Source organism: Apostichopus japonicus, chromosome 8 (assembly GCF_037975245.1).
Source record: "Apostichopus japonicus isolate 1M-3 chromosome 8, ASM3797524v1, whole genome shotgun sequence".
Lineage (NCBI taxonomy): Eukaryota > Metazoa > Echinodermata > Holothuroidea > Aspidochirotida > Stichopodidae > Apostichopus > Apostichopus japonicus.
Window position 1 is genome coordinate 22,791,767 of NC_092568.1, and position 23,142 is coordinate 22,814,908.

At 35.4% G+C, this 23,142-nt stretch overlaps 1 protein-coding gene across 5 annotated transcripts in view; it reads right to left on the reverse strand.

Moving 5' to 3' along the window:
- Nucleotides 1-990: 990 nt before the first annotated feature.
- LOC139971096 (phosphofurin acidic cluster sorting protein 2-like) overlaps nucleotides 991-23,142 on the reverse strand; it is a 92,614-nt gene continuing 70,462 nt past the window's right edge. For 2 of the 5 annotated variants that reach the window (XM_071977290.1, XM_071977291.1), the window contains exons 14-21: nucleotides 21,927-22,040; nucleotides 18,813-18,958; nucleotides 17,982-18,033; nucleotides 17,277-17,397; nucleotides 16,248-16,453; nucleotides 15,810-15,839; nucleotides 9,377-9,490; nucleotides 991-8,540 (exon numbers count right to left, since the gene is read on the reverse strand). In XM_071977290.1, the coding sequence (XP_071833391.1) occupies nucleotides 8,422-8,540; nucleotides 9,377-9,490; nucleotides 15,810-15,839; nucleotides 16,248-16,453; nucleotides 17,277-17,397; nucleotides 17,982-18,033; nucleotides 18,813-18,958; nucleotides 21,927-22,040 (902 nt within the window). In that variant the 3' untranslated portion in view covers nucleotides 991-8,421. The remainder of the gene's footprint in view (nucleotides 8,541-9,376; nucleotides 9,491-15,809; nucleotides 15,840-16,247; nucleotides 16,454-17,276; nucleotides 17,398-17,981; nucleotides 18,034-18,812; nucleotides 18,959-21,926; nucleotides 22,041-23,142) is intronic. The other 3 variants (XM_071977293.1, XM_071977294.1, XM_071977292.1) reach the window with 2 other exon arrangements.

Genomic DNA, 23,142 nt, shown 5'->3' on the forward strand with positions numbered 1-23,142 from the left:
GAACTGGGAGTTGTTGCATTAAATGTCTGAAAATTAACTTTGACCTCGTATAACTTCGCACACGAAGGTCACACGGGTGTCAACCAATTGACATTTTTGATCGGAAGGTACCTTTGATATCCAAATCTAGCATCAAAACCAAACATTTCCTCTTTTGCTCGTTTCCTCCCAAAATAAGCACATTTTTTTCTAATGTGGCCTTTGACCTTTTGACCTTGGTTTCAGATGAAGTTTAATCTCCTGATTCCAAAAAACAAAACGACAAGTCTGTACAACCATCCTAACTCCGACCGAAAAACTGTGACCCCATATAACTTCGCACATAAAGGTCACACGGGGTCAACCTATTGACATTTATGATCAGAAGGTACCTTTGACATCTGAAAATAGCATCAAAACTGTAAAAATCCCCAAAAACATGTAAAGGTCACCAGAGGTCAAATTGAGGTCAAGGGTCACCCAGATGCGGGTCAACAATAGGATAACATTGAAGCAACTCCCAACCCTAACGGACAATTTGTTCTCAAGTTATCGCAAAAATACTAGTTTTTTATCATTAATTGACCTTTGGTGACCTCGGATCACATGACCGTTAAGTTTGAAAATGCTCCCCTAACCAGTTCACAACTTGTCCCAAAATATCAATCTTGTCGCACATTGGCACTGGGAGTTATTGCAGTTTTAATATTTTCGGTTTTTGGACCATAACTGACCTTTGGTGACCTTTGTGGGCACCAAAAACAATAGGGCACACCTTCTCCATATGGCGGATCTATAGTCCAAGTTTGGCCTCAATCCAACTTTCCCTTATTGAGATAGAGCGTACCCAAGCAAGTGTCACAGATGCACACACACACAGACACACACACACACACACACACACACGCCAACCTGACTGCATAGGTTCCTTTTGCTAAAGCAAGGAACCAAAAAGTATACCTACACTTCTGCAAGGATAAAGAAGTAATAAAAAGGAAATTACTAACAAAGTAAAATTCTGATACCTTGGATTCAATTTATTAATAGCATATTTCATAGACAATAGAGAAAGAAAAAAATGTTTCCAAGATTTTCATTTGTGTAGCATGCATATAATCATATCAATAAAAAATGATAACTTCAAATATTACATTCTTGTGCATAGCAAATACAGAAAAAAAAAAAAAAAAAGTTATTCTCAAAACACCGGGGAGAGTGAAGGGGGCTATTTTGGTAACTACATCATACAGACATAGCAGTGCTAAACAAGGTTCAATTACATCACAAAAACAGAACCAGGAATTTAGGACCTAATACAGTTTACTGACAAGATATTCATTTCTGGGCGATACAAAATATTGCAGATTGTTTACTTTTTTTTTCATAATATGTCCCGTTTTATTTTTGTAAGTAAACTGATTCAACCATGAAGTTTTTCTGAAATCGAGAGAAGCAAATTCTCTTTATAGAAAAATTGAAGCAAAAAATTGTGTCATGTGTAATTATAAACAAAGTGAGGCATCACATAGAGACATGTCCACAAAGATTGAAACATAGGTGTGTCTATCAAATGACCTTGAAGTCAAAAGAATTGTGGGAGGTGAATGTTGAACATGAAAGCATTGGCGCATTGCGACATCAACTTAGTGGCCAAACAACAAGTTACCTTTTGATTAAAGAATTCCATCACAAGACAGATTTTTACTACCTGCACAGGACTGGATATGCATGGTTTTACAGTTAACATGCATAGAAATGTATCTATGAGGAGCAATCACAGGACTGGATATGTATGGTTTTACACTATGAACATACATAGATATGTATCTATGATGGAGCAATTACAGGACTGGATATGTATGGTTTTACACTATGCACATGCATAGATATGTATCTATGATGGAGCAATCACAGGACTGGATATTTATGGTTTTACACTATGAACATGCATAGATATGTATCTATGATGGAGCAATCACAGGACTGGATATGTATGGTTTTACACTATGCACATGCATAGATATGTATCTATGATGGAGCAATCACTGGACTGGATATGTATGGTTTTACACTATGAACATGCATAGATATATATCTATGATGGAGCAATCACAGGACTGGATATGTATGGTTTTACACTATGAACATGCATAGATATGGTATCTATGATGGAGCAAGCACTGGCAGTGATCAACATTTGAAAAATTAAATATCTTTTTTATATAGAGTGAAGATGCATTGAAAGTTGATGCCAATGTTGGTGTCACCAGTTTTTCCTATTTTTTGTTATGGAGGGGAGAGGGGGGGGGGATTCATCACTTTATCAAATAACTTGCATTTTGCATTACTTTTTTCCAAACATTCGTTCCAAATCTACATTAATTACTCGATGCTTTCAACATCACAACTGATCAAGCCGAGACGAACACGTTCACCGACGACCCTTAAGTAACAAACACCTAATGACTTTGCTTCATTCTAGCCAGTTTTATCCCATCCAGGCTTCTTTTTTTTTCCATACTTAGTAAAATTATCACATGAATAAGGAAAAAATAAGAAAATCTTCAGAAAGGATGCAACTTGTTTTGCATTATTTAAAAGAAATTCAATTATTCAATCGAACTACACTGATATTGGATTTTTCTAATGTCGTCATTAGCTAGCATTGAAAATTTGACCTAGATTATTATTAGAGCTGGAGATTAAAGCCGTTTGTAATTCAATATATTCCATCTCCGTCGGGGTCGCTGCATGAACACCTTCCAAGAGATCCTCAGCACCAATTTATTTCTCTGGAAGTATCACTTCTTACTGGCATCTGATCAAAGCTGTTAAAGTCCTTTAAACTAAACTCATTAATCTTATCTATAATGAAAGGGTTGTTTATTATCTTAATAATTACAACCTAATAATAATCTGCACAAATCTCACTAAAAATGAACATCACTTATCATTTCGAAACTTACTTTACAATAACGTTTGTCCAGCATACCACCCCTTATCTTCATTCTTCCCCTTATCCCTTATCTTCTTCCCCTTACCCCCTACCACCCCTTATCCCTAATCTTCTTTTTCTTAAACCCAATTCTAGATCCTTAGATTCCTCCATACATTTGTCTATAAAATAAACAGCTAATTATCTTCATTTTCAGTGAAGAAACCAGGGAACTAGGATAATACAATGGGACTTGAAACAAAGAGCACTACAGACAAAAGTCTATTTCTCTGACAGCTTTGTGGAAGGGCCATTTTAATTTTAATTAGTTATATATTTTTTTTCCAAGAAAGCCTGCTTCCTGATCAATAATTTAATACTTGCAGCCTTCCTGTACACAGTTGAAAAGTAATCTTATAGTTGCCTTTCTTTCCAATTCAGCTAATTTGTAGAATAATATTTTAAGTGAGTTGCTTTAGATTTTTGATAAATATTTAGTCTTTTCCAAATAAGGCAAGAGCTTTCGAATGGCAGAATTTTTGGCTCCGATTGAGACACCCTCGGAAATTCAATCAAGGGTGACCTTTTACTTGGCAACACGTTCCCTACAGATTGTTAAAAAACATTCACTTTAATCTGCAGTAGAGTTAAGATGACAATCAGAAATGCACTAGATACAGGAAACATGGTAAACTACATTCTCCAGTTAGGCCTCATACTGTTACCCTATATGTATAATTTTAACTGGCTGTGTTTTGTTTTATTCAGCGGGGGTACTGGAACTTAGGGAAGGGGCACTGGGGTTGTACAATAATGTCTAATACTGATTGTTTTCACCTGACCTTTAACTGACTCCTACACACTATAATAGAAACATTACAGAGCCCTTACATGTAAATATGCAACAAGTCAACAATACCATATTAATTGACACTTTCTCTCCCCCAGAACATCACCAACTTTTCTCATTTTTCTGAGACTAACCCACATAAAACTTTCCTGTTTACAATGTAATAGCAAGTCAGTAATACAAATACACACGCTACTGTTTTTCCTCTTTTGTTGGTAAGTGAATGAGTATTCATAGACACTGTATTTGACGAGATAATCACTCACTACATTACTATGAGAGATGTCATTAATACCAAACTAGCACTGACACCAATTATTGTAGTTCATGGCAGCAGATCAAGCCACTCAATTCTACAGGGGAGCGTTATCTAAACCTGAATTGGGGGAAAGTCTGCCTTTAGACTAACCGTGAGGTACAGGATTGGTCCCTCTCGTCTGTATTTACACAAGGTGGTAAAAAAATAAAGGCATCAATGACTGAAAATCACTTGACTGAGGTTTATCTCCAGTCAATTCTTCAGCTGTAGTAGTAGGGGATTAAAGATCAAGTGATTTACCTTCTGTCACCAGACCAGCTGGTAATAGAAACATTTTACACTTAATAAGAATAATAATAATAATTATAATACTACTAATAATAAGAATTATAATACAATATCTGCATCCTCACAAAAACTGCATTAACTATGGACATGTATATACAAATGAGATGAACCATGCAGAAATAATGCCACAGTAGGTTATGTTAAAAATAAGATGTAAAATGAGGCTTAGCAAAAAAAAAAAACCCCCAAAAAATCATGTTGTAAATGTCCCAACTTGTCATGTTGGGCCTTAATGAACTATTGAACTATGAGTTAACTGAGGGTTAAGATAGATCTAAGCACCAATTCATTTTAGGGGTGATCTATATGCATAATGGGAAGACGCAACTGCTAGTAATGTTAATTTTATTGAGGGAATAGATGGCCCCAATAGGTATATAGGATGTTTAAATTCAGTTGGTTCCAATAACGAAAAAAAAAAAATCTGATTTATCAATACTGAGTTGTTTGAGAATAGTCATTGGAAGAGTTGCATAACAGCACCAAAACAAAAAAAGATAAATTCTTCCCACCAGCTTAAAACTTTGTAGGAAGTTTATGGGTAAAACATTATCTAAGGAATTAATTAAAGATTGGTCTAGGATAGGAGTTCTCTATCATATGAAATATTGAAGGGAAGAGGGCAAAAAGCAATTAATATTCAACAACAATTTCAAAATTACACCTGTTATGAGTTGTAAAATGTTTACCTATTGCAGCTTTAAACTAACCGGATGGGCAACAAATTACAGGCATGATTCCACACATATAACATAAAAGTACAGATCAAAATAAAATGAAAAAAAAAAAAATGAAAAATGAGATGACATTCAAGTATTTTTTTGTGCCCAAGATAAATATGTCTCTCTAGGAGATCAATTTTTTACAGTATTCTTGAAAGGCTTACTTCATTTCCCATTTTTCTTATTGATAAACACATTGAGGAATATTTAAGAGCTGTCATTGAAAAAGAAAAAGAGAAACGCCTCACTCTTCTCAAGTTGGCAAGAAGTTTGGCAAAATCAGCCATTCCACGGAAATTACAATTGATTGTACATTAATCCCTAAAAATAATTGTAACCAGAGGTAAATTCCTAAAGACGGATCTTTCTAGCAGATTAATCATAATCTGTAGCAGATACCCTATAAACCGATCACCTATAATCTATAATGGCACACGGACATATATGTTTGATTGATCAGTCTGCAATGACTTTTTATAATCAGGTTTTAATCCTGTCGACTAATCACGCTGATATATCTATGATTAGTAGGCTAAAATTCTTCAGAACGGATGAATCATAAATTGCGACTCAAATCCCTGCTAAATGAACATTCTGAGAGATGAATAACAGACTCAGTTCTCTATTGAATGGTTATCCTGATAGATTAACCACACATCTGGTCTGATCATTCCCATCACATCATTATATAATGATTAATAATTTTGAGATTAAGGATAATTAATCTGCAAGGAGCTATTGTTGAGAGTGGATTATAATTGGCAATTGTTACGATATGTTTGTCATTCTCAACATAATTCTGCGGACTCGGATGTTAATTTTAATCAACCTCAAGTAGATTAAAAGTAGATTACAAATAGATTAAGAGGCTCAATGTTGATATTGCCAATGATTCTTTTAGGTAGTCTTCAGAATCAATCTACTTGTCCACATTCCAACCTTCAAGGATATGGTATGGCATGATGCTAACCTATGTATCTCAACAGGTTTGTCATTCCTACTCCCATTTCTATAGCCCCTGGAAATGTCCTATCAGCAAAAAAAAGTTAAGACACAGAGTCTTGAAAAGTATCCTTTGATCTCTGAAATGAAAGCCATGTGCCTATTGCATGCATTTGCATATCATGTTGGACAACAAACCATTCATTTTAGATTTAGATTTTAGATACTTGAGTCACCTTCAAGATGGACTGAGCATTAATAAACAACAGTTTTACTGAAGTAATGTTTTATAGAAAATTGCAACAACTCGTTATCAACATCATAGCATCGCCGATTGACCTTCATCACCATGGAAAAGTGATCTAATCTTCACAAAATATCTCATGAAAAAATGGCAAAAGATCAGTGAATCAGTCAATTTTTTAACTTTTCTGCCAATAATTGATTTGCAGATCAAACCAAACAAACCACAGAAGACTCATCATCGAAATTTAACAACATTACCAACTGTGGAAAACCACAATTTCAAGAGTGAGAAAGAGTGTCAAGTTGCCAAATAGCTGTGAATGACACAGAGAATGTAAATAAAACATGTATGGTGCCATCTGCCAGATCCATAGCTCTGTCCTTTGCCAATTTATAATGGCCACTGAATATTCATGAATTTTATCTCAAAAAAGTGCCCTGTACTCAAATCTGTGTTTTCACTCTCAAAAGCAACGAAGAGAGAATTCAAATGGTGGTATATAATTTGACAAAAAGATATAAAAGTCGGCAAAATATGAAGATATGATGCCTGTAGTTGGAACCAATCGATTGATCACATTCTCTGTGTAAAACACTCTTTGGACTTGAAACCCCCCTCCCCGACCCCCTTTTTTTGTCCTCCACACCCCCGTTTTTACACATTACAAGTTACATTTATTACAGCAGTTAACACTTACCATTGCATGTTTTGTTTTCAAATTCTTGACATTAAACCTATTCACGTAATATACAAAACAAGGATTAGATGCTTCATGAGGTCCTCAGAGGTATCAAATTCAATTATATTTACAAATATATTTTGAGTTATGTGATGTTATGTGATGCAGCTATTAAAAGTTCCTGCATCATTGCCAACAACCTACTTCCTATGATCTGTTTGATTTTTCCCACCATCCCTTATAAAACTATATCTAAAGCCACTGTACCGAGTACGGTCCTTGTGACCATCAAACTTTGACAAAGCTGCAAATCTGGCTCATAACTTTCGGTCCAGATAATCTTGGTTTTTTTGTTGTTGCTTGATTATCTATTCTCCCTTTCAAAATTGTGTCTTCTTGATTTATACAAAACCCACACCATCTCACTGGTGTCGAAGGAATAGAGTTAGCATAGTAAAGTAACAAAGGCGATCAACAAATGCATTGTGAATAAAAAGAAGAAGAAGAAAAATTCAAAACAAAAGTTAGCCTCTAGGTGCAAGCAAAGGCTGCCTGGATGGATAAAGTTGTTGGGTTTTATTTTGGTGTGTTTTTTTTTGTCTTTCATCCTTCTCTGTTTATATCATGGGCAAGATAAAACTTTTAACCTTTTGTGCACTAAGTGAGGTTAACTAGGAAAAGGGGTGCAGTCACATTCAATAACCCTAGGAGGGACGAGGAGGGTGCACGAGAGACTGTACATAGTCTTTGATTTATCAATCTCTTTGCACAGGTGCAAAGTACACGGTTGAGAAAGTGCAAAAATGTGCCTTTTTCTGAAGTGTCTTTAATATTTATACTGCGGTAAAAGGTGCTCATCAACGACTACCCTCTTTGTTTGCCTCCATGAGATTGAGTTCTTTCATTCCGGGCTATTCCAGAAGAAACGTCCATACAATCTCTACCTTTTAATACTAATCAGCTACCTTTTTTCCATTCATTCTTAATAAATCTCTTTCCCAATTATTTCAGACAATACTGTACTTTACTCTCACATCTTTGCCATTCCTTCTCTGAGAAGACAATAAGACACATTTTCAGAAGGAAAAGCTTATCAGACCTCTTGTGAATTCCTTTTTTTTAACTTCATGGAATCTTTTGTCTTCTCTAACTAAACCCTTCATGACCCAACGTCCTCAATGAGAGCTCAACATTGATAACATTCTACAATTACTGATACACCTTTACCTTAATGAGTAATTACTTACACCCCTCGCACAAAGATCTGTTTAAATCCTTACAAAAACAGACTCTTCTCAATTAAGTGACAAAACCTCTTAACAAACCCCTCTGGTTAAATACTTTCCTCATTTTCTGAGATATCTAGAAAATCTCCTCTCCTCTCTGATTGCACACTCCTCACAGCTGTATGGTTGGTTCCAAATGGTAGTGGTAGGGGGGTGGGGAATTATCCCCCTGGGTCAGCATGCTGGATCCATTGACCCAAAGACTGCGATGGGAAATTGTTTGATGTGCGTCTGCCACTGGGCGGATAGCTGGAAAAACTTGACCTGGGTCATTTCGTGCCCGTCAACATTAACTGAAAGAAACAAAGATCGAATGACGGATTTCAAAACAAGGAATTCAGATGACAACCAAATTTAAATTCCTGCTTGGAAAGCAAATGCAAACAAGTCACCACGGCAACAGAGCAGTGCAGAGCAGCAGAAATACTGTGTTGTCAAAAATCAGTACAAATTCTTTCTGAGTTTGATTAAGTTTAAGGATCCTACCAAGCATTGCTTGATATAAGAATGGAATTGATATAATTAAGACAGTCTACTTGTTTTTTTTATTTTTCCAAAATTAAAATTAACAACATAGTAAATAATGATCCTATCAAATTTTTAAAAGAATTGTCACTCCGAAAGAAATTTACTCATTTTTGGCGTAAATCTCATTCAAAAAAGTCAATGTTTCAATATTTTCATTCTTTTAAGAGACTTTTCACTAGTCTGAACTACTGAGCTGCAATCGTTAAGAGGAGTTTACTATCACATAATACTAAAACAAGTAAACCCAACTAAACTAAAAAATGCCGACTACAACAAAATGTGGCATGCAAAGAAAAAGAGATTTTCTTTCTGAATTATGGTTCCTAGCTAATGTGGCAAACTGTCGGCATGGCGACCAATAAATAGTCCGTTTATAAATCACATTCACAGATATCAATCGGAAAAATTTCCACATTTGTTGACATCTTTGTTTCACTACGTGAAAATTATTTTAATGTGTAAAAGTAAGTTGGCCTGACGTTTCGATCCTAGCAGGATCTTCTTCAAAGGCTAAATGACAAGTAACAATAACAGAAGGGAAAAAAACACGCACAGAATACAGACAGGTTAAAATGATTTTTAAATGGAAGCAGACCGTCACCTGTGAGTGAGTAATCTTGAGACCTTGAGGTGCAGACCAGTCTGTGAATACCATCTATGACCTGGCTCTTAAGACCGGACTCTAAATCACGCGACTTCTTGCCAATCTTCATAACTAGAAGAGATTATAAAGAATTGATCAAAACATTATTGTTTATGAATTCCTTGAAACTCCTTCAAGCGGTGAAGTAATCCGCAAGTCGGTCAATTCGTGTTAAGAGGTCACACTCTCACCAAAGGCAAAGAATCATGTACCAAAACAAGGGAGCAGAAAAATAATAATACTGTTGAACATTTTTCAAGGTTTAATATTACTTCAAACAGAGATCAAAATGTGGTGATCAGGTTTCCTTGGTGTCCCGAATTTTTACTTACTGTTGCATTGGAAGGAGAGGCGGAGAGGCACAAAAAAATTATGGCTTAGTTAGTTTGCTAAAAGTTTAAATTTTGTAAATTTCTCACCAGTTTTTCAAACACTTATATATTTAATATCACTTTTATTTCTTTTTTCCCCCAAAAAATTGTGAAAGTGACTGAATTGCAAGACTAGCACAAAATACGTTGATTTGATGATTCATCAAACTATTACTAAATTGGTTACTAAATTGAAAGTCATAACGTTACTAGGGAAGACTGTAGTTATTTGTTACCCTCAAATGACCCCCTATGAAATTTAGAACTAATGAGAGCCTCTTCAGTATAATCATTAAGCAGCCGAAAACACAAAAAAATTGTTGTTCTTTTTGCAACATGACTCAAAAGGATTTTCTGTTCAATTTTATATTATATCAGGCATATTGCAGCATGAGTATATTTTCTATACTAATAGAAGACACATGCACTACTGATTTATATCTAGCTGTGTGATATAATGTCATAATAATAATATAGATAGCAAATTACTGCAGTAATCATTAAGGTTACCAATTCTATACAGTGCTCAAATATTTACAGAGCCCTAGCAAACTTGTGTTTCATATTTAAGTCTAGTCAAGGCTTTGCTGTGTTATTTTGCTGCTTTTGTTTTTTTAATTGCCCATTGCCACCTTTGCTGCTTTCTTCTTTTTCTTTCGTAGATTTATTTTGGAGCTCTCCTCGTTTCATGACAATAATTTAAACGTCACAAATAAAAAAGACTTTAGAAGCAAGAAAAATTAGCACCAAATTTTGTTCATGTTGCTTACATCTCATGCATGCAATATGTAAGTTGTAAATAATGCATTGATTCAACAAACTATCTTCATTACTTAAAGTATAATTATGACTATTAAATCCTCTGCATTTTGTAGTTCTTTTGAAAATAATAAATTATTCACATATTTTGTCTTGCTTTGATATGAAACCCACAGCACCATCCCACCCACCTCCATTCTCTCTCATTCATCTTGTTTATCCCTCCACCATCAAAAGAATGAAAAAACAACAACAACATGAAAGTATAACAAGAATGACAGCAGTAAGGATTAGGATTAGTGACTCTGCCAGTGGTAACTTCTATTTTTTTAGCTATTTTGCATCTTTCTTGCAAGATGATGACAAATGAAACACCGAATGTTTACACAACTCACAAGAGGAATAACTCTATATACATTTATACTCAAACCGATTTACGAACATGTTAAATGATTATGTCCAGAGGTGAAATCCCAACATGAAGAAGTTTAAAGAAGGCAGTACACCATAGCCAATGATTGCAAGAAAATTTGAAAAGCCTTTCCAGAAGAAAAATAAGCAAAATGTGAATCAAACTGGAGAGATTATTCTAAGCTAAAATTTACATACAATTCGAATGTAGATTATACGCATATTTTCTGCAAAACTAAAAGCTATAGAATTGCTACTGTGGATACAGGAGGGCTTTGAAAGCAGCTCATTCTATTTGAAATTGAAAACGCCTTCCCTACAGAAATACAACAAGAAAACATGAATGAAACTGCAAACAGTATAAGGGGCTTTCTTTAATAAACGTTGTGGTCCAATTTGTGTGAGTTTTGGTGTACTTGGTACACACTTGGTATTTACGTAAGGCATGCTCTGTTTAATCACCTGTGAGTTCTATGACAATGTAAAAACAACACAACACATTTACTTGAGTAGGTCTATGACTGGTAATATTTATACAGGGGTAGTTGTACCTTCACCATTACTTGAGGAATACACTTTCATACCCTTTGTTGAACCCCAAAGAATTTGAATACCCTGGGTTAAACCGTCTTTATATATATCTCACTCAAACTGATGGTAGATAGGATTGGTGAATCAATTTTTGTGGTTCCTAACCTTGTATCAGTATGCATAAGTATAACTAATTAACACAGATAAAAAAGTAAGAGTAGGGACAACTACAAAAACGTCAAGATTGATGAGGTTAGAGAATAGAAACAATTCCATGGTTATTCCCCGATGGGATAACTAGCTGGGACGGGGAGGAAAATGAAGAATGCTTGCTTCACGTCTTGTCCTATGAATATCTTAATTCTTGCCCGGGAGCGACCACTCACAAAAAATCCTATCACAAAATACTACAGATTGAGTAGAAACCACTCGTTGAAAATATTATCACAGAATACAACAGAATGAGAAGAAATATAGTATTCTGAAAGCTTATATCCAAGATGTAAATTCTTGATGGTTTTCTGATGATGAAAAGTGTCCTGAATAATGAAACACACAAATCTTTTATCACAACAATTATGCCCTACGAGAAGGGTATAGTATATTTTTTCTTATTGCCAAAATCAACAGATGTAATAGTTTTGGTTTGATTGACCTATGACCTTTTGACTATTCCCATTTGACTATTTTTAATCATGTAACTTAAAAACAAAAGGGGCCAAAAAGAAGAAGGAAAAAAAAAGAAAAAAAGACATGGTTTATTTCCCATCAGTTTGAAAGTGCATTGTTATGGAAGAAATGAGTTAGAATTAGTCACAAAAATCAGTCAATATATTTCTTACTTACAAGAAATACTTTTACCAGTGTGAATAATTTCTTGATCAGAAATTGATAGGTCCCATCAACTGTTATCGTTTTAAGTATGAGGTCCTACCGCGGCATAACAGGGAGCAACAGGGCCCTGGTGCAGCAATAGATGTGTGTCTAAAAGAAGAGTCCACATTTCCCCAAGCCCAACCATGGTTTGTGCTTGGATGAGCAACTTTTGATATTAGGCGCCTCTGGACACCCTGATATGACACTATGATGACATCAGATTAAAGAAAAAGGCGCTTCTGGATATCTAGATGAATAAGCAATGGACCCTAAGGAAGGAATGGGCCTGTTTCGTTTACTGAATGCACACTTAACGTCAATCCTTGCCACTTTGGGTGGTTATTATTCTCGTCAACTTGGGGTCCGGGCCTTGGGTGGCCACATTGGCCTAGTAACACCGCAGATCAAGTCCCTGTCACATTGCACTTAACTACAGCAGCTTTCTAATGTGTAAAACTTGTATCTTGTGTATACCTACAAAGATCCTTACATACATTGAGAGGATATTAAACTTTAATTTTGGGAACGTTCCCTAATTTGCATCTGTCATTTATTTGAACCCAGCGTTGTCAAGTGACTGGTATTATCTCACACTAGCTAGCGAGTCAATTCTCAAATTAGACAGCTGTTGAGATCGTAGATTTCTCTACTACTAGTTTGAAGCCCTAGCACATTTCCCACAAGCTTTGCCCATCTCTGTAACTAACTTCACTAATACACTGTTCTGTAAGACTGCCTCAATGTTTTTTTGCTGCTTTGGTTTCCCTCGTGAAATTTTGATGTTTTCACAAACAAACGTTAGTTGTTGAGATAACTGCATGACATAACAAACGATTACACAAGACTTCCCCCCACCCCAATAAATGAGAAAATTAAACCCCAGTTCATTACATAACATCCAAAAAACAAGTTATTAAGGTGGGAGTCGGATTAAGGTGTTATTTGTTTATTAACTTCCTAGAAACTTTAAGTCTTCCCAATCCCATTAGGGCACAGCTGTTTTCTTCTTACCACCCTTTGTAGTGTTTTCTTTATCTAGATTAACTTGCTGACATTTTAAATTAATTATTTTATAACTGCTAGAGTGGTGACATCATCAGTTCACTGATTTTTTACAAAAGTTACCAAATTTCTGTGAATTTCCAATATAATACCTACACTAGGAATTTCAAGGAATGAAGGTGAAAAACACGGGGCCCATTCATCTTGAGAATATTTCTCCGGCGTGTGAAACAATTTTCTTTTTCTTTGGCACAGTCACTAGTGACAATTTTCTAATGCTAGTACCATTCTACTCTGTACTCTAATGTCATGCTTCAAAGCACTTGTACTGACAGTATGAACAGTTCCGAACTCTTCATCTAATAGAGACACAGGATCTTCAACATATGCTCATACTGTCAGTATAAAAGTTCAGTCGTTATTTGTGCGTGTGTGTGAATTTTTATATAGATTTTGTTTTCTTGTATTTGTTAGTTGATGCCAAAAAAAAAAACAAAAAAAAATGTATGTAAATTTTCCAGTAAAACATATATATTCAACAATATGGGGGAAAAGTGGGGAAAAGTATTTTCTTTTTTTTTCTCCCTTTCCATGCAATGGTTATGTTGTATTAACGTTTATGTATAAGTACTGTACAAATATTTTGTTCACCTTTATACAGTTATATCCTTGCATTTTTTTGTACCTGTACTTACAGTTTATGATGGAAATAAAATGTTTCATTGTCATTGTTTCATTGTCACTGTCAGCAGGCCAATAAATAATAAACTTGAAGTCCTTTGCAGTTTACATGAATGACCCTACCATGTGGTAATGCAGAGGATTAATGTCTTTACATCTGTTAAAGCAAAATTGTTAGCTTAACACAGCTGAATAAAGTTGGCCAGTCTTTTCTCTCCAAAATTTCAAAAGAACTTAACAAACTTTGTCCACGACACAATAATCAGAAACATCCTGTTCTTTTTCATTCTCCTGTGGGATGTTAATTAGTGAAAAAACTACTCACTTAAATTGGCTCTGACAAAATTAATCACATCGAGACTGAACCAAATGGAGTTTGACGAGAGTTAAAATACTCGAAAGACAGTTAAAACATTAACGCTTTTACTTTCTTTCTCGAGAAAGGTAACTCAATCAATGTTTCATAAAAAGAAAGCAACATCTGAGTGAGCTCTGCTTTTGTTGGAAATTAAATTTGGCTTTTGACACTGAATGCAATACTTGTCACTTATTGCAGCCTTGTTAACTTAAAGCAGCATTTTGCGTTTTGTCGCCGTTTTCCACTTTTTTGACAAGTCCATCAAGTTTTCTACATATATCAATCACAAAACAGCAAACTAAGATATTAGCCAAGTTTTTTCCCTGCCAAAAGCGTTAATTGGCGAGTAATTAAGGACATTTGCAGATAATGAGAAAAGTGTCGTCCGACAATTTACACATTTAATATTATACATACAGTTCCCCCAAACCCACTAGTTTGAATTCAACAAATCAGAGATGCAGGTTTAGTTATGAGCCGTTGCTAAAAATAGATTCAAAACGTCGAGTTGGTAACTTGGTAAAACAAGCGAGCTGGACTCTAACAGCTCCCTGGTACAACTGCCATAGACAATCTACACAAATCAAGCATGGTGTTGTATTACGTATTGGCCAATGACTTTCGTAGCTTTTTAATATTCATATTATGGGCGAGGTTTATATGGATCTCAACGGAAAATATCTTCGAGAAAAACAAAGTTGAAAGTTCTAAATTTTTCGACTTTTATGCCACCATTTGAAGTAAGATTTGAATAGATAAGATAGTTATGTATGTGGTTATGGCATCGTGGAATCAGTGAGGTTAAAAAAAACCATAGAAAAGGACGGAAAATGCTGCTTTAAAGCAAAGGTTAGCAATCTCAGAAACCAATTTCAAGTAGTTTAATGTTAGTCTGGCTTCCCTTGCCTTCACCCAGAAATGTTTGGATATAAAATAAATTTCAGGGTCTCCCTTCTTCAACAGAACAAAAAAAAAAAGAAGACGAAAGGGGAACAAAGGGTAGGCCGTCCGCATCAAGGGCAAATTAAACCCTGTAAAATGCAAAATACTGCCTTGGGCATTTTATTAAATTCGATTAGTTGTTTTGAAGTGGGTTAAAACACTTCCTGGTGCCCCTATTTGTTTTAAAGCAAAGACATTTTATAATGCGATAAAATATTCTAAAACAGATCCTGCTTTACCGATTTTTGTTTTGTTATTTTTGTACTATTTACTGTTTGCCTAATACAACTCTGCATGGAGACATTGACCTGCGAGTAAAATGTTCCAGATGAGAGAGAGAGAGAGCATCGAAGCAGACTAAATCACACTCAAAGTGAAGAGAAGTAGAAAGATATGTGAGCGGTGATGCAGGTGTGAGGAGGAGAAAGTGATGACCTATGAGAGATGAGAAGTATCATACCTGATGTCTTAACTTTGGGGACTGGTTTCGCTGTAAAAAGTTTTGAACAAGAAAGGAGTTTTCATTAATTTACCGCAGACTGGATTCAAATCTCATCATGAACACACACACACACAAAGCAACAACTTTGAAAAAAAAAATTTAGAGTGTTGTATCACTAGGGTCGGTGCAGATTGAATCTTCAAAAGGATGGCATTTAGAGAATAAATCAATGATATGGCCTCAAAATATTACTCCTAAATTAGCACTTTTCTTAGATGGAGTGTAATAAACTGTGCAACAACTCATCCAGTTTCTTCTAAACCATTTTAACTTGTGTGTTGAGGAATTCACACAGAAAATTCCTGTGATAAAAATACACCACTGTATATGATGCCATAGAAAAATCAAAATGCGTTCAGACTTAATGACAAGTGGAAAGTTCCAAAAATAACTTACTTTTCTTATTTTTGTCTTTTGTCACCACAACCATGGAGAGTGCTGACCCCGCAGGATTGGAGTCCCCCAGGGTGGGGAGCCTGGAGACGGTCAGTGACCTGAAGGATGTCTTTATGGACGACTTGTCCTTCTTACCACCGGACTCTGGCCAATATTCAACCTGAAGCTCCACCAGTTCTGCAGGACTTGACATACTTGGCGAGCTACTGAAAAAAAAAATCCAAAAGATGGGAGTAAAATATTAATACCAAATTAAAAAAGACAATAAAACCCATACCTTCTCCCAGTATGGAAATAGGACAGACCAAGAGTCCTGCTACTGTTCCTTTCTTCTTCTGTATTGCTTTGGGAGGGGAGGGGGAGGGGAGGGGGAGGGGAGGGAGAGGGGGAGGGGGAGAGGAGGGGGAGGGGGAGGGGGAGGGGCGAGGGATGTCTAATACTTGGAATGTTCCTGAACTGAAAACATGACAATTTCATCAACTCCTCTATTCAGACCTTGTTAATATTGATTGACGATTCCTGTATGGACTGTGATACCTCTATCATGAATGTTGTTTTCGCTTATTAACATTTTTAATATTAGGCTTCTGACCTGAACAACTCTGTCATAGATTTTATACATAATTATATGTTGATTTCTGTTGATTATTCTTGACGTACCAGATAAGCTGATTATGGTGCTGTGTGGTTGACTTGTTTATTCAAACATTTTGATATGTGCGTAGTCTGTACATAACATAAATAGTGATTTCTTGAAGACTTACATTTATTTGCATGAATTATCTAAAATAACATGTGAGTTATTAACACAATGGGTAAAACTACCAAAAGTTTGCCAAGACCCCATTAATTACAATCATTTTTTTAATATAATTTATTTCTCACTTCCTTCTCTGCTTTTCTTATAATTTGTTTGCCAAACAATCTTGCCTGGATCCTCTGAAGATATGAATTAAGATGTTTTTCTATTTAACTGCAGTTATGTAAAAATAGGTGAGGAACTCTGAATACCAGAGTGAGTATGCTTACTTTTGAGAGCTAGGCATTGATCCCATACTTGGGCTTGGTGGGGGTGTGGTTGCCCCATCCCTCTCCTTGTTGGATGTGGGTGGGCTTGATGAAAACATATTTGCACTATTGTCCTCTCCCTCTGTAAGGAAAATATAACATTAGGGATGACACGAGTGGACATTAGACAAAACTAGTGTGGCATATGAAAGGCCACAGAGGAAGTTACATGTCTAATTTGATAAGCTTAGGTTCCAATTTGCATTACTTTTATGTGTTAGGCTACCAGCTTTGTTAGGAAACCAGCTAGAAGTTTGCAATGTTGTGTAGCCTGCAGCTCAAATGCATCTTTTGACTTTGCATTGCTTTGCAAATTAAAGTACAAACCTTGAGAACGGCTGTTACTTTGTGAGTGAAATATCAACAAATAACACTAGACTAGGTCAACAACAATTTTTACCTAATAAGTTAATAGACCTAGTGCCACCACTGTGACAGCCATTCACTTTTCATTAGTTTACTGTTCTATACAAACGCTATTAAGTAGCCTTATCCTTGCCTCAAATACTTCAATTATCTGCTGTAAGCCAATATCACCTGGAAATAACCATTTTATTCCAAAGGTTCATGCACAGGAGAGACCACTAAACGTTAGCTGCCTCATGCCTTAGGATATACGTGTAGGCCGTTAGATCGATGATTGTGTTGACTATTAAAGAAACTCACCTGTTGATGTGTACAAAGCTAATGCTGATTCAGCTGGTCCTATTCTGACATACTGAAACAAATATAAAAAAGAATCAATTAATTAATTAATTAATTAATTAAGCAGTCCATCAATCAACCAATCAAATCAATTAATCAATCAATTAGATAGTAGAAGTGCATTATGTTATTGTAACTTTGCCCAAGATTTACGTTTTCCAGGACAAAGTCAAGCTCTGTTACTTATGCCAGTATTTGTTGATAGGATGGTAAATCGTGTCTGCTACTTCTGGTGAATAATGTGTTCACAGAACTTGAGACATTGTTATCAGATCTTGCCCATCAGGGTAAATTTAAGAAAATGTTGTTCTTAACATCAGATGTGGGGGGGGGGGCATGGGGATGGGAGAGGAAGGAAGGATGGAGGGTGGGGTGGAGATTGGGTGTAATGTTGCCCAAATAACAAATAAATACTAAAACATGTTTCTTTAGCCTTTACTTAAATTCTCAGGCTATGATATCCAAGTTTTTAATCCATCAGAAATTGGATGGAGATCACTTCCTGAAACATGAAACATCTATTTTGGCAATCGTTACCACATACTTGTAACCAACTCTTTCCTGCCTTTTTGTTTCAAAACCAGTCGTTCGATAAACCAAGCCACAAATGACAACAGGAATGAAAGCCCTGCACTTTTGCCAACTGTGTGTCTCCAAGAAAGTCTCTAACAAGGATGACAGCCCACTGGGTTAAACCTCCTGTTAATTTTGGAGGTTGGTGTGGTGGGGGGGAGGAGAGGGGGGGGGCTGAGAGGGGAGAGGGGTAATGCACACATAAAACAACTTGCTTACATTTATAAATGGGATGAATCTTTGGTTTGAATCCTGTTCTTTGTTACTCTGTCGCCTGGTAACCATAACTTCTCCTACTGGCAAATGAAGGCAAGTACTGGCTCTGGCTAGATAGTGTTCTAATCGGTTCACAACCTCAACTGCATCTGAAATGGCAATAACACTGATGGGGTGAAATGAGAGCTGACGTATACTTCCATAGTATTATCTTAATATAGTCTGTATAAATAGTTATATGAAATCTTTGTATTTCATTCTTGCAGAAGTTTAGTGTTTCATTATTGAGAGCTTTCAAGTGCTGTCTCGATGACAAATTCCTTTGTAAGGGTGCTACAATTATATCACTTTTACCCAGATAAATGGAATTTAATCTGGCTTTCAGACTAATCATTAGATGACAATATTATCTCCAGCCCAAAGTCTATTATAATACAAATCAAAGCTAGACATGGGTACATAAGGTATGATTTTATTTTTATTGAAAGATGCCTTGGCAAAGAGTTAATAGTTGCACAATTTCTTAAGGAAATGATATTTTGTGGCACCAGTAAAACAGACTGATAACTTATCTTCTTCTCATGTGCTTTTTACCATAGGAAATGGAATGTTGTAATAAACACAACCAGCTGCCTTAAAGTTAAAACACAAATCAAAATTGATAGTCTTATCATTTCAGGAGTAACCAAGTACAAGACTAAGAGTAAAAAGCACCCAACCAATTGAGAAATATTCATGGATATGTTTTATGATACTGCAAAAGATATTTCACAAGCACGTTTTTACAGGCATCTCTACAACTTTTCTCCATCTTCTAGCAATTTTTGTACGGGAAATAATTTATTTTGCAATTACAATGCCTGCTTGCAATCTCATTAAGGCTGGTGAATTGGTTTGATTCTTGCCTGACAAAGCAGATGCACACCCAATATACACTGTTCTGCTTGAAAGGTCACCAAAGGTCACTTCAGTACATTGAGGGACAGATGCTACTGCACGGATTAATAATCAATTATCCTTTTCTCACCTCTTCTCTCTAGTCAATGCAACATTTTTATGCACACAAAATTTAAAAAAAAAAAAAATCATGCAACGAATGTTTCAATGAATATGCAGGAGATTATGACAACCAATAAAACCATTAATGAATATGCATGATATATCATCAAGGAACGTTTTAATGTCTATGCAATGAGCTCTCAGACACCTCAGGTTACATGACTCACTCATTAAAGTCATTACTCTCTACTACCTTTCCGGATTAACAGATATTAACGAAATGTCCTTCATTAACATCCCAGTGAGATCCAGTTGCCAACATGTTTATGTCATAAAATGACCTTGAGCAGACAGAAGTGTGAACTCCAGGGATTAAATAAACAATATCACATATCCTGAGGTAATTAATTTCAAGACAAACTAACTAACAGTGATGTTTTCTACAATATGTGTTAGAGCTGTTCATGCCTAGCATATGTCTAGACTTTGCATCCAACCTCTCTTGTTCACACCTAAACTCTATTGAAACAATTGCTGCTTTTCAGAGCAACGGTTAATGATTAAACAACAAAGCGACTGAATAAAGTGGTGTTAAAACAATCATTGTTTAATAGATAGTAGCGAATATGTGGAGAAAGACTGCCACAAATAGGTTATCGGTATTATTAAAGCCAAACTTAAGGGTGCTAATAATTTGCTAATGATTGCCAAACATACTTTGTGGAAGTGTTTTGTGGATTTTCCAATCTAGCCACTGGGGAGTAGGAATGCTACCAGTGTGGCAGAAAAATAACTGTCACAGTTTGAGCATGAATCACCAAACTTGAGAGCAATTATGATGACTTTACCAGGACTTACTTTATCCCAGCATTCATGAGAGCTATCTAAGATTTTCACAAAATTAGGGATACTATGTTAAGCAGATAATGCAGAGCTGTAAAACAATGCTTAAGATATGAGTGTTTTACGTCTTTGAAACCTTGCAAACATTTGAGCAAATCCAGCCATGTTTGCTTCAATATATGGCCTCCTTAAAGCAGCTAATTAGACCCTTCAGAGTATCTGCAATATTCTAACAGCGAGCACTTAGCTATGTTCACAAAATATTTTTGTTAATGATTGAGACTTGCCGTCCTTTGATGTTTCCCGTTTGCTTAGGTAAAACTTTAATCGGTAATTAATCACTTACTTCATTGGGGTTTTGATAAATTGATTCCGATAATTGCTTCATCCTATTGTCACATGCTTGCCTCAACTGAACATTGAGTAAACAAACTAGGTTTTACTGCAACATTTCTAAGTTGGCTGTGGTGGGTTCCAATGGACACTTAAACAGCTTTTAACAAAGCAACAACACTTTAAATATTGTACTTTAAACCAGCAAGTTGAATTGGAAGAGTATTCTCTCTTCATCAAATATTCAGCACAAACTATCATATTTGTGGTTGCATTTTGAAAATAAAGAATGTTTAAGTTCATTAGGAAAATTTTCTGCTTTTCAAAGTTACATCAACTATTAACCAAGGCCTATCACAGGTCCATAAACCTAATCTATTTTATATGTACAAACCGTATTTTGCTGTACAAACTTGTATGTACAAACTGGAACTGTAGTTTATAACTGTCACCAACTGTTGAAGTTAAACACTGGTTAATTGCATATTTGTAAGTCAGGAGAAAATTGATCAAATTTGTATGGAAATTAGCACCAGTAACTTGAATGAATCTTGTGGAAAGTAGGCGATGGTTGGGAATCACAAAGAGAAGCTGACCTCACTGACTGTGACCTTTCACAAGGAGCATTCCAAAAATTTAGCCAATTTTAAAAGTGAATGTCTTGATCACTTTAAATAACTCAAGGAAGTTTACTTGCACACAAAATTTGTCTTGTCTGATGAACTATATTACATGCTACTGTAACTTACATGTGAAATGCAACTATTATCGACCTAAGAGCGGCATATTCACTTGAAAGTGAAGAGTTTGACAAAAGGAAGAAAGTAAAATCCAATTGCTTTCAAGATAGGAATGAAAGCAGCCATCAGCATTAATCTTAAGTAAAGTGAAGACCACTTCAAAGAGAAAACAATGACAGCAGTTGATAATTAAACCAAGTACCTGGCAATTCTTTCTCAGCCTTCTCAACAATCTCCTTCCAAGTGGCATCCATAAAAAGAGAATTGTACTTAAAATCAACAGATGACAAGTACTTGGCCAATGAGTTGCTACATCCTATTGAAGAGAAAACAGAGAAAGAAATGGATTTAATTTTTTTTTCTTTTTAAATCATAGAAGGAAGAGGTATCTACATCTTACAGCAGCTTTCTTGACTTGATTTTAGGAGATTCTCAAATCTGTTGACAACTTATAAAGTTCTGTTTCAAACAATAAACACTGAATGAGAATTTGTAATTCTATTTCTGCGGTCTCCAGCTTAGATTAATCGAAAGGGAAAGAATTCTTTTCTCTACAAAATGATAATGAACTTAGCTTCAGCTGACTAAGCTATATCAAGACATTTAGGGTGAAGTATAAAGTGACATTAATATCATTTTTATTCCAGCTTGACAGGAGAGGAACAATTGATACCGAAAGTGTTTAATTACAACCAGCATGTCATTAATAGTCAAAACAAACCTCTAGGGTAATAAGCCAACATGTGTCATTCAACTTAATTAACGGCATCACTTGGTAATTTAGTTTATAATTTAAATTTCAAAAGATCATATCAAAATGAAAACTAAATATCCCAAAGATATGTATGAAAGGTCAAATATTATCAGGTTTCATATGCCCATCAAAGTAAACACAGTCAAAACTAATATTCAGAGTATTTTGTCCAGCTTGACGTTTGTTTACACAAAGCGATTGAAATTTAAACAAATGCTAGCTAGGTAATCTCTCGACAGCCATTTACTGAGGTCAGCAAAGACAACACGTAGGCATGACATTAAAATATTTTTTAGCATTTAATTTTTTTTATTTCAGTCAACTTTTTCAGCTTCTACTTCATTTTTTATCTATCCTGATCAAAAGGCTGAATGAACATACAGGTCAAAGGTTATCTGTGTTTTTGCCAAATATTCTAGAAAGTGAAATAAAGATGAAAACTTAAAAAAAACTTTTTTTTCACTGTCAGTTGTCAATGCAATTTTCTTGATATATTTAAGTCTCTAATATAAGAATCCTCAGGGTCTGGAAAATAAGTTCAAAATTGTTAGAAATTCCAGGAAAATAGCTTTAAAAAGTTTATAATGACTACTGAAGACTTTAAGTAATCAAAAAATAGCAAAACAAAGGAAATTTCAATCAGAGACCAGGAAAGATAATGACA